We start from the raw sequence: 13143 nt of genomic DNA, 5'->3' as shown, positions 1-13143 counted from the left end.
ATCTGCATGGTTAGAATCTTGGATTTTATTGCCAAAGGATACAATTACCACCCCATTGGGAGAAAATGCTTATAAACTTTATTTAAAATAAAAATGTAATGCAAATGTTAAATAATAAAGTTATAGGATACTTGAAGTAGTAGATTTTGTAAAGTAGCTCTAGGTTTTATGATTTTAATAGTAAATATTTTTATCCATATCAATCAGTTTTATCTCTTACATTTAAAAGTTATTTTGTCATCTCCTTTGTGTTCGTGTCATTGCAGTATTATTGTGCTCCATCAGAAAGTTTCAGTACAGCAACCATATTGTCACGTGTTAGTTTTCCTTGTCCATGTCAGCCATCAAAGTGTGATTGTATTGTGAAAGTCTATTTGCTATACCAGGACAAATGAAAATTAATACTTTGCTTTCTACTGATAGTTGCCTATCCTGAATCCAGAAATGTGCGATGTTCCAGATCATCTGCCTGTGCAAAAGGACAAAAGAGCAAACCTTCCAAAACTGCCTAAATCTGCACCAAACATTCAACTTCATCCACTGACTGTAGCTCCTGGCCAGACAATTCAGTTTTTATTGAAGTTGACCCTCCCTCCGGATTCAGCACTGAATGAAGAAGCACCCAACGCCTGGTTTATCACAGCAGAAGGTAAAGTGCTTGTGTTGTTTTATCAGTTGAACAGGAGTAGATAAAAAACAAAGTAGATAATATCAGGATGTGTTTTCCGTGCAAGGGACCTCAATCTGATGAACCAAAACGTCCCTCCCAGTCTGTTCCTGTACAACACCGTGATGTGGTAAATGTTATTTAGTGTTGATACATTGAACAGCTGGAGTGGGAAGAATTAAAAAGAAAAAAAAAAAAAAAAAAGGAACTTGATCATTGTAGCTTCTTGCTTGAATTAATGCATGCTGCATTAATTTTTTTTTTAAAACTTCCTTTAAACAAGTTGCCAGTGAGGGCTTGCAGAGGAACTGCTCCCAGAGCAGTTGAGCTTTTTCCTCCTTAGATTTTTGCTCTCACCACGCTGTCTCCATGAAAGGCTTAGCCCAGCCCTACTGTCTGCTTCTGGGAGAAAGGTCACTGTGAAGCTGAAGCATATTCCAGAAAGATTCCCATTTTTCCTTCTGTCTCTTCAAAAAATTATTTGAAGTAAATTTCTAGCTAACCACTTTGAACCTACTTTGTTGTAATTCATATATATATATATATATATATATATATATATATATATATATTTGCACTTGAATATTTCTATAACAAGGCATGCTTTCAAATATAGGAGGAAAATTTTGGTATGTCAAGGCAGCAGAAATAATTGACATTTATTGCAGGCCACTTTTGCTCTTCCTTTCTGGCCTTGGGCAACACTTACAGTCACTGCATGCCTTGGTTACTGTGAAGTGGGAATAATATTTAATGGTTGAGCAGCGTCGTGAGGCTTAATTAATCTCTTTCAACTCTTAAGTATTTTAAAAGAACACATGGAACATGTTCACGTAGCATGTGACTGGAGTGCTTTAATTCTAGCCATCGTTACCATCCTTACACTAGATATTGCTATGCACGAAGCATGACCAGTAGAATAAACTCTGTGAATGCGTTCCTTAAAATTCTTTTCAGTACAAAAATAGTAAGGTTATCTGAAACCCCTTCTTGCTCAGGGTGACCATTAGCAAGTGTTTGGAGACAGTGCTTTCCAGTGTTCCAGCTGTGCTCAGAAGGGAGTATCTGTCAGTGCCCTTGGAAGTACCATTTGAAAGAAGAGGCTTAGGTATGGATGTACCCTACGGAAGCTGATATACATAATAACCCCTATTTTTTTCACATTGTGTCAAAACAGTTTTGTCTGGTTATTGAGTTACTCAGGTATGACTCATTTGCTTTAAGTCTAGTATGCTCATGCTATAGGAATAATTTACTCATCTCTGGAATCAAGGCTTCTAAAAAGTATCCTATTCCTCACCTTGTGTGCCTAAGTAAGACTGTCACTGTGAACTTGACTTTTGTGGGTGAAGGGAGGATGCCTTTCATTCAGACTCTGAGAAATTTCTGAACATCGTAAACACATTTGCTGTCAGACTTTATGCACCCTAAAAGTAGGTGATGCACAGAGAACTATCTATTACTTCTTAGAGGAACCAAATAAAATAATAAAATAAGCAATTATAGAGCAGAGGAAAGCTTTGCCAAACACACCAAAAAAAAAAAAAAAAAAAAAAAAAAAACACAAACAAGAAAAAAAAAACTAGAATATAGTTTTATTTAGTTTTGTTTTCATGTGTTTGATGTTGAGATTTCACCGCTTGGACATTCAATAGATTTTTAGAAGCAATGGACGAAACATTTTTATTTCAATTACTTCTGCTCATTTACTATACTGCATTGGAAAACATTCATTTTTTTTGAAATGCTGCAGGATTCTAAAATTCTGAGTAATTGTTCTCAGCCTGAATTTACATGCCATATTGTCTTTTACAATAATAAATACATGTTAATAGTCATTACTGCTTGTAGATGCAGTTAAAATGATCTGAAGCTAAACATCTCATCTTCTGACTCATACTTTGTTGGCTAGCTTTCAAAGTGTCTATATATCCATGTGGTAGCTTAATTAAATGGGTTGTTTTTAAAAGCAATCAACAAATACTGTACAGGGCCTGCAATCTGGTTATACACTTCATGATTTAAGGCAGTTTCTTATTGTAGTTTATGCTTTCGGAGTACAAATAGACTATTTCCAGCACACTTTTTGACCTATAAAAATCTCCAAATATTGTTGAGGTGAAGATACATGTCAGATCTTCAAGGGTTAGCAAAACTGGAGAAGATAAGTAACTTAAACTCAACAAGACATTTCAAGCTCATAACTTCTAGAGCCAAATTTAAGGTATTTTCTTAAAAATGCCAGAAAGAGCACATCATCCATCTCATTTTAGAATAAAATACAGAGTGCAATGCAATGAAGTAGGTACATACATTGTGCAGTTTATTTTGCAGTTCACATACTCTTAAATATTTAAATAAATGTAAAACTCAAATTTTGTTATAATAGTCAGACTGAACATAGCTAAATTACAGCAACCTGTTTATAAAGCCAACATTTCTGTTTGGAAACATGATAAAGTACCTGCAGTTCTGTGCATTTATGGCAGATGTCTTGCCTAGAGTATTAGGCCTCTAATACAAACATATAACAACCAATTAATTTCAGGAGTTTTAAGTATCAGAAGAAATTTTAATATCCTCTTAAAAGTGTATAGGACAAATTACAGATTCATTGCATTTAGCTAAAGTGTACTGTGGAGATACACCCACACTTCTGAAGCAAAGCTGTGGATTACCTTTAAATGACTACTGAAGAAGCACTTGTAAACCATTTTTATTTTTAAATTTTTTTTCCCATGATGAAAAAATCAGAAGGGAAATTTCCTTTATGTTCTATATGGAAAAAAGGTCATGTTGTCATATGAGCAAAATTAGTGTTTTCTATAGGTTTCAGACATGGTATTAAATATCCTAATGATAAAATTTGTTGTTCTTTTGCAGATAATACATGGTTGCTTCAAGGACAGAGTCTGTCTGGAGAAATTAAGGATGTTTCCTGTCAAACTGTCATTCCCTTTCAGTTACCAAGGAGCTGTCTATCAGCTGAAGCTGTCCTGGCTATCAAAGCGTGCCTCTACTATTGCAGCAAAGATAGCAGTGCCTGTTTGATGAAAGGAATCTCATTCAGTCAGCCTTTACAGATAGCAAGTGAAAACCAAGCCAGCTTGACTCAAGTTGAACTAACATACACATTTTTAACTAACTAACCCAAAGCCAGCTAATGTGGTGCTTTATTTTGCTTTCCACTGTAGGAGAAAATATGGATAGATAACTTTTCTCCATTGGCCATCTTCCTGGAGCTTATGACAAACCTAAGAAATAATATTCTTGGTAAAATGCAATAGAATTCCTTACAGTTTAACATGAACATTTATAATCACAACCTGATTTCTTTTCATTACAGTAGAAACAATGATACTGTAATACTTCAGACTCCATTGCCAGTTGTGAATACGTTGGACATACGCCATTCTAAGCAATGAGCAAAAATTTTTAACATCCTTTTGAAAGAGTTAGTATTGCCTTGTGACTACACTGTAAGAAATTCTTTGCACTATATGTGCTGTTAGAATAATCAGATCATTTCAGACTAACAGTTAGAGATTCCTTTTGTGCCCTTAAATTTTAATAGAATGTCAAACCTAATAGTTTTTTTCTCCAGGCTGTAAAAGGAGCATCTTGCTTATTTCTCTGTAGTGGCACTTATGACACATGTATTTTGAAAATACATCTTAAACTAGGTGCAGCTCTAATGTTATGCAAACTGATTGTTTTGTTTAACTAGATACGACTGCCTTATATGAAGAGCACGGTTTCATGGAAAAATTTCTGTGAAAGGAAATGTTTGAGTTCCTACAAAAAAAAAATCATGCTGATTTCTAACAAAGAATGTGCCTCTCTAGTGTGTGTGTATATTTGTAAAGAAAAAGAAAATGCTGGAATCTTTCTGATATATACTGATTTACATTTTATGTAAGTGGTAGAAAATGGTTGATTATCTAAACTACAAAAATTAAATGTCAACCATTTCAAGCAGGTGAATCACTTTCCTTTTCCACGTTTATGATTTCTTTGTAAAACCCAGTCTGAAGACTTCTGTCTTGGAAGCATACAATATTAAGAATGATGCTACACTCCTAATGTGTGATTCAAAGTCTTTTGAAGTTGCTGTTTGTCCACCCATTTGTTATGGTGGCCTCTGAATCAGAACCGTACGTTTAATAATGGATGGTTGCATTCGTGTCTAGAGGTTCTGAGCTTTTGCTAGAAAACTGGTGATTCAGTCTTTGAGTAAAGTGCTTTGATTTGAAGCTGTATTCCCAAAACTCTGCCTTTGGTGGTTAAATGTTTTGTGAGTAAAAGTTGATGAATTTGCCATAGGAAGTAGCAGGAATACGGGAGGGTGTGCAATTTTCTTATTGAATTGGAAGGATTTCCACAGTGCTTAAGTATAATTGGATTAGGTCCGGTGCTCTGATTATGAGGATCAGTCCTGAGAAGATGAATTTGTTTTAAATTTGAAGATGGTATTTTTACATATAGTATGATGTATAGTAGTGAAAGAATTGTTATGTTGTGTTTTCTAAAGCAGTCACCATTGTTCCTGACACCTGTCAGTAAATCCCTGGTATGATTTGTTGTTGCTCATTCCTAATTGAAAACTGATTGAAATGTTGGTCATGAACTCCAGAGGCTTTTGTTTTAAGGGAACCATGTGGATTGGTGTGGTTTTTCCTTCTATTGAAATGCCAGCATATCTGTGAGTTCTCTACAGTACCAGAAATTGTAGTTATCTCACCTGTCAGCAAGGCAGGGACTGAACTATTATTTTCTTGTGTTTATTTTTTAAGCAACTTTTCTAATTCAGTGTTTCAGTTCCTTTGAGTAAACCTCTCAATCTCACATACCATTTTGAAGAAGGATAAAGCTTTGCTACTTTGTTCACAGATTGCAAATGCTGTTGAAAGGATGAAGGTAAAGAAACCGATTATAGGGCATTAATCACTTCTCACACTTTATTACAAATCTTTAAGAGTTTTTGTTGTTGTTTATTTAACTTTGGGTGGTAGCCAGGAAACCTTAGATAAGCTTCCAGCTAACTCACAATTTTTCTGTTGCTTACTGTAAAAAGCAAGCGTTAGTTTCAGAAGTTCAGAATAACAAATTAAATTCTTAGTTATCTTGAGTATACAACTGAGCAGATAGGTTTTTTTGTTGTTGTCTTTTTTCCCCCTCTCATTTCCAACCGAAATTATATTTGTCTGTTTTGATTGGACAAGACCATCAAATTCTACCTTGTATTTTGGCATACAGAAAAAAGTCTCAACAAATCTGTTATCTTAATGACACTTTTTAATTAAAGTATTGCTTTAATTAATGTAGGGAAAGGCCATGTATTCCTAACTTTGTTTAACTACAGTGTATAGTGTTTAAATACAGTGTTGTAGACATATACATACATTTATATCGAAAATATAAACAAATGTTTAAGGGTCATATCCTTTTTGTTTTCAAGATTCAACTTCTAGTTACTGTGTGTAAATGCATTCAGAACTACTGCAGCTTATTGGGAAGGTGTGATAGTAGATAGTAGGAAAACTGTTGCGTAAGCATCAAGCTGAAGTCTGGGATCAGACTGTAAAGGACCTTTAAAGATTTAGTTGTAGCCGTATTTTAAGTAGTGAAAACAATTTCTGCTTTACTAGCAGAGAGTAGGAAAATGTGTTTGAACCTTTTTTTTTCTTTAAGTCCATGTCTTGCAGCAGTTGACTGAATCCTATATAAACTGAGGGGTGTATACTAACCAGGGGGTTTAATGGTGAACTTGGCAGAGCTAAATTAAAATTTGGAGCAGGTGATCTTAGAGTTCTTTTCCAACCTAAATGATTCTATGATTCTATTTCTAGAATCTGAACTTTAGCTTTACCCTAAAAAAGAGACAGAAACTGTGAGACTATCTCAAAAACTTGACCTGAAAAAGGTGAATGTCCTGGAATGCTTTTCCCCCTGCATCCCATAAGTTCTAAACCATTCTATGCAATAACCCCTTCAGTTTACAAGGGAGAGCTTCTTTCCCTGACTTGTCCTAGCGGGTTTCATGCAAGGACACTGCTGTAATCATTCTCCATCTTCTGAGATGTAGCTGATTCTCAGTGTGCTCCGGTTCTTCCTGATGATGTTACTGGGGTTCTTCTGATCCTCAGTCTGTGTGTTCACTATGACTGGTGTTTATCACATAGCCTGTTTTTTTTTTTTTTGTCCAAGGAGTAGCACACACATCACTGAGTCCCTCCTTATGTTTCAGATGTGACATACAGACATTTGAATGTTCTATAATTAGAATAACATGCTTTTCAAAAGCTTATGATGTTTACTTTTACTCTACAAAAGGGATGCTGTTTCCATTGCTTTCTCCAGGGTTTAGAAGATGCTGTTACACTAAAGCAAGAAGTGCCGTAAGTGTAACCAGACAGGCAAAAACAATGGCTTCTACAAGCTACAGAAGTTTCAGTTAAGTTACCAGAAACCATCTTCAAAATACAATTCAGAAAAATGGGAAATTTTACTACTGTCTCTAAATACTGATAAATTAGACGGCTGATATCTATTTGTATGGTAATGTAGTTTATAGTGTTTCCTGATATGAAAAAAAAAAAAAATCAACTAAAAAGTCCACTACCAGCATATTGGTATGGCTCAGCATTCCCAGATTTGTATCTTACAGTAACAGTATGTAATTCAAGGCCTTTTCAAATCATGCTTTCCCACTGACTTTAATAGGTTTTGCATCAGACCTATAAAGTCATAAATTACTATAGCAAATCTCTAAAGAATATTGGTCATGCTTGCTTTGTATAATGGAAACAAATTCAGAGGCATTTGCAGTTTTTAGTTCTAGTATTTCCTTTCTTGGAACAGCACTTTTTTTTTTTTTTGAAATTATTTAGCCAGAGTAAAAATGCATATGGCTTTCAGTATATTATATATATTCTTTATGCACTTTTTTATTCCAATGGGCAAGTCTTGTAGTTCAAAGTAAAAGTATCTTTTGTGAGAGCATCAAGAAAAACTTGTTCCTTATCTCTTGCTTAGAGGAGGGAGATGATCAGAACGAAGTGACTTCCCTTCTTGTACAGGGGCATGTCCTTTTCCTCCTTTAATTATTGACTAATTACTCTAGCAAAGAGAGTTGCATTACTGACCACAGTTTCAAGTTCTCTTGAGTTTTTGATTCCTAACAAGGTTTGCTATGTACATGACAGCCTTAAATGTTTGACTTTGTAGAGTTTATCAATGATATATCTAGTTTAAAATGGCTTACAGTTTAGCAGACAATAGCAAAGTTTTACATATTTTTTGAAAATTAATGTTCCTACTTAACACTTACCTCAAAGACATATTGCAGCTAAATTTCCACAGAAGTGTGTGTTCATAAACTGTGTTGCAAGTCAAAAGTAAGTTTTCTTCACTGTATGATGTGTGAGAGGTGCTGTAACAGGTTGTGTGTGTGTACTCCAAGCTGTACTTCTTCTAACAGAAGAATTTACCATAGGTAGCAGTTTATTACCTACCCTTCCTGATGGTAACTGCACACTCAAATCTGCCAGCTCAGTTGTTTGTATAATCAGCTAAGATAACCTATTTATGTTAGCAAAGAGGTAGTATTTAAAATTAATTATAATCATTTTCACTGAAAAAAAGTTTGTCAGGGGTTGCATGAGCTTCTCTGTCCCTCGTCAGGAAGATATAAGAATAGTGAGAGTTAGTTGCAGACAGTCACTGCAAAAGTGAGACCTTTTTGTTTTGTTTTTTAATTGAACCATCACTTCTGGCTTTGCATTCTGCAGCAGATCATTAATTCAGAAATATTTCATAGAATATTTTATATTCTATTGTGTTCATATAACCAAGCTTGATTACTGTCTTCCATCAGACCCGGCTGTTCTGATAGTTTTGTAGATGTTGAACTGTTGTATGTAAAATCACTTTCTCTTGTTAAAGATTAGCTTTCATTCTTATTAAGGATTCAACACAACTATGACTTGAATTTCTGGGTTTATTTTGATTTTTGTCATAATATTGGAGGGGGTTTAGGGTGAGGAGAGGAGTTGGTCAGGTTTCTGTGTCTACCTTTTCCTCTTGTAGCTTCCCCAGGACTGAAATATGGCCAGTATCTTATTACCATTGAGGGATCCAAGTAGGATAATTTCCTCCACCAGCCCCTCGCCTCTCCCCTGCTTTAGGGCTGGGGTGTAAAAAGAAAGTGCAATAGGGCTCTTCCATTCAAGGACAATGTTACCTGGCAGCTCACTCCAAATGGGTGCAAATGAGGTGAGGGTTTCAAGATGAGTTGCACAGCACTGATCCTCAGAATGCATAGACCTAGTGTGTACTGGCATTCTGGAGTTACCTGCTTCCTAGGTCTGCTCCTCTTTATGGCCTGTAAAATTTTACTCCATACAGAGGGTGAGAATTTTGCCCTTACTCTCACTGAAAAAAATATTTAATCGATTATTTAGTGCTCTTTATTTTAAGATAACCTGCTAATAGTTACTGAAATCCAGGACCTGTCTAAACCCTTCCATACAGTTCTAGGTAACATTAAAGTAAGATTATGTCCTCAAGTCAACTTCATCAAACTCTACAACGATGCAGCTACTATCATTTTTTTTTTTTTTACCTTTATCTCTGGCCCTATTAAATTAAGTTCTGAAGTTGTTTCTAGATCTCCTAAAGCATCTCAAACTTGAGTAGCCTATGCATGGACTTTCTTGGCTCTTGGCTTCAGGAAACTGCAGATTAAATACTTAAGAATATTAGGTGATTTGAAAGATACCCCAGCTTGCTATGTTGTTGAAGATTGTGCTTTATTATTATCACAGGATAATGTACTTTTGATACAGCTGAAAGACTAAAACCTTGGATTTACGTTGAGTGTTTGTGCAGCTATAGTTACTTGTTGTTTAGTGTACTGCCTTGTTGGTCCAATGCTTTCAAAGTATACGAGAGGACTTTTTGTCCAACTGCAGGCTCTAGGGATAAGAAAAAGAATTACAAGTGTTTTTCAAGCCTTGCTTAGTTCCTTTGTAACGTTGATAATTTTGAGTTAAAGAAATCGCACTTGTAGAAATCTATTTATAAGTCTACCTTAACTTAATGCTCTGTACTCAACATGCCTCAGAAGAGCAATATTCCACAATATATTTTTCCCCTCTTGATGGTGTATTTAGAAACTCAACCCATCTGGACATTGTCAGACTTCATAGTAAGTGAGATAACTATTCCCAATTTGGTTTTATGTTTAAAATAAATAAGTAAATAAGAGCTAGTTCTTCAAGCTTTTGATGAAGCTGAAATACCTGGTTTTAAACCATCCATTCAAGAAATGTGTGCTGAGAGTTGGCTATTTCAGATGACTTCCAGGTTTTAAATTTTTGGAATTGAGAGTTAAGTGGTGGAACATAGCCAACACGGGTTCATGAGGGGAAAGTCCTGCTTAACTAATTTAATTTCCTTTCATAACAAAGTTACTCATCTAGTTGACCAATGGAAGCCAGTAGGTGTGATTTTGGGGAGATTTTAGCAAAGTTTACAGTATTGTTTCTCTCCAATGTCCAGCTTGGCAAGTACACAACATGATGTGTGAACAATTAGCTGACAGATCGGGCCCAAAGGGTTTTAGTAAGTTGAACTACAGTAAATGGCTGGTGGCCTGTCACTAGTTGGGCTTCCTAGGGCTCGATTTTAGGACAGGTTCTCTTGATTTTTTAAATGATCTGGATGCGGGACTCAAATGCATACTAAGTTTGTAGGTTAGGAGGAGTTGTCGATTCCCTCAAGGGAAGAGAGGCCTGCAAGGAGAGAGCTCACAACAAATTAAAGGTCTGGGCAATCACCAAGTGAAGTTCAACAGGAGCAAATGCTGGATTCTGCAGCTGGGAAGGGGCAATCCTGGGTATACGAACAGACTGGGGAATGAGAGGCTGGAGAACAGCCCTGCAGAAAGGGATCTGGGGGTTCTGGTTGATGGCAAGCTGAATGAGTCAATAGGAGTGTGCCCTGGCAGCCCAAAGAGCCAGCTGGGCATCAAGCACCACGCTGCTAGCTGGTCAAGGGCAGGCGTTGTCCCCTGCTGCTCTGCTCTGGTGCAGCCTCGCCTCAAGAACTATGTGCATTTTGGGGCACAGCAGTGTAAAAAGGACATAGAACTGTTAGAGAGTGCCCGAAGGAGGGTTACAGAGATGGTGAAGGGCCTAGAGAGCAAGACGTGTGAGGAGCAGCTGAGGTCCCTGGATTTGCTCAGCCCTGAGCAGAGCAGGCTGAGGGGAGGCCTCATGGCGGCCTGCAGCTCCCTCACGAGGGAGGCGGAGGGGCAGGCGCTGAGCTCTGCTCTCTGGGACAGCCTGCCGGAGTTCAAGAAGCATTTGGGCAACCTCTCAGACATTGGGTTTGATTTTGTGGTAGTCCTGTGTGGAGCCAGGAGTTGGACTTGATGATCCTTGTGGGTCCCTTCCAACCTGGGATGTTCTATGATTCCGTAACAGAAATGCTAGATGGTTTATATCTTAAGTATTTAACTTCAAAAATATCCAGTCTTGCTTTTAAAAGAAAATTAGTGCACTTAAAGCTTTCTCTTATGTAAATCATTGTACTGTTAAATTATGATGGATTTGTGTGATTGTATATAGATATTAATAAGGAAAAATAAGGTAATTGAAAAACTGCAACTAGGTGACATTCAGGCTCTCCAAGGTTACCAGCAAGTATCTTTAGTAGTTCAGTCCAATGCGACAGAAATTCTGCATTTTCATTACATCATGATGACTGAAGGAAGAAATCAGTGCCTTGAATAAAAATACTTGAAAGTGTGTCTTTGTAGAAAAGCTGGAGTGTTGATTGAAATAAGGTATTTATTTGACCTTCATGATTTGTGAGTTTTGTGTTTTTTAAAATTCTGTACTAATTCAGAAGCTGTAAAGTTTTTTTCACTGTTACGTTGTAGAATTAAGTTGAAATTAAAGTGCTTTTTATTCAAGCTACTCCTCCTGTGAAGTACTTTTACTTTCAAGAGGCTTTTTCTCTGTCTTGCAAACGTACCTCTTATGTACACTTAAAAACAAACCTAGCAGGATGATTTCAAATGTCTTGCAGAAGCTGGGATGCAAGTAAGACAGAGGTTAAAACTTTAATTTAGAAGGGCGAGGATGATTCTTCTTGACATTTGAGGACAGGGAGTTGGTCTGCTTTTGTTGTCGTTGTTTTCATTTGTTTCTTCTATTCTATGAGCAAATATTATTTAAATGGCAGAGAGCTGTGTGGAGAGGGAGCTCTGAAGGGTCTGGTTCTCACTGTGATGAAACCATATAGCTTCATTTAGGTTCTGCTGTTGGGATGCTTTAAAATCCCTGCAGTATAGCACTAGTGAAGAAAGTCACAGTTGAGCATTTAACACCTTAGTACATGGCTTGTATTGTTTAGATGGAAAGATGGGGATTTTTTTTTCTTCTTTGAGTACTACAGTGTTGCTTTAAGGACATGGGAATATTTTTGTCTGCTCTTTGAGATACTAAACCTCTTTTTTTTTCCATTGCATGTGATGCAAAGCCTTTCAAATATCTGAACGTTTAAAAGACATGTTTTATATTTGTTACTACAAAGTATGGGAAGAATTAGAACTGAAAGCACATCATCTGCAGCTGATGTAGATTGTGGAGATTCTTCATACACAGCATCACCTAATAGAGTTCTTAACAATATTCATGGGTTATGATCCTTTTTAAGTAAAAGGTAAATGTCCTGTAATATTATGAGAACAAATAAATACGCTGTGGAAGAAATGCTAGCTTCAGATTTCAATTCAGCAAATAAACAGTGATTGAAGAATGTATTTTCTCCCCTATGAAGCCTATTTCTCCTTGTAAAGCTTTTTCATGGAAAAATAAACATTAAAAATTTTATCTTTTCTTTCAAAGCTTGGCTTGTCTGTCAATCTTTACATCAACATAGATGTGGAAGTAATAAAATGTGTGTGCCATAAGGCATTACAACTTGATTAAAATCTTGTACACAATAAGTACAATTTGTTTCACGCTCCCTTTCCTTCAGGGCTGTGCAGCCATGGGTGTCAACTGACCATTCCCGGACCTGAGGTTTGGTAAAACTGTGTGCAGTCATGAAGAGTCTCCAGCTTCAGGTTTACCCAGTGATCTGGACACAAGAGACCTGTTTTTATTCCATTTGTGCACATAAGAGAGATGAAAAGTGTTGTGCTGGATGAGTCACAGACTGTTTGCAGACTTGTAGTTGGTTTTTTTTTTTGTTTTTTTTTTTGTTTTTTCAGAGATGCTAAGAACTAGCTTAGCTACTGGAACAGGTCTTGCTGCATTGAGGTCTGCTGTGGAGCACTGTTAGCCATAGTAGCCTGTAACTGCCACAGTTTGCACTGTGTAGGTGCTTATAGACACAGCTTTTCTTCTCCTGCTTGACGTTGCATGGCCCCTGGAAAGATGGGAGTTGCTGTAAGCAAATGCTTG

General features: G+C 36.6%; 1 protein-coding gene across 1 annotated transcript in view; it reads left to right on the top strand.

The window, feature by feature from the left end:
* Nucleotides 1–12653, top strand: part of NHLRC2 (NHL repeat containing 2) — a gene marked incomplete at its 5' end in the record, with an annotated part of 39050 nt that extends 26397 nt beyond the window's left edge. The window contains 2 exons of the mRNA XM_082764332.1: nucleotides 424–649; nucleotides 3551–12653. Of these exons, the coding sequence (XP_082620458.1) occupies nucleotides 424–649; nucleotides 3551–3816 (492 nt within the window). The 3' untranslated portion in view covers nucleotides 3817–12653. The remainder of the gene's footprint in view (nucleotides 1–423; nucleotides 650–3550) is intronic.
* Nucleotides 12654–13143: the final 490 nt, after the last annotated feature.

This window comes from Aythya marila (genome assembly GCF_965140915.1).
Source record: "Aythya marila genome assembly, chromosome: 7".
In the NCBI taxonomy this organism is placed as follows: domain Eukaryota; kingdom Metazoa; phylum Chordata; class Aves; order Anseriformes; family Anatidae; genus Aythya; species Aythya marila.
The sequence above is the reverse complement of the archived record's forward strand: the minus strand, read 5'-3'. Positions and strand labels throughout refer to the sequence as shown.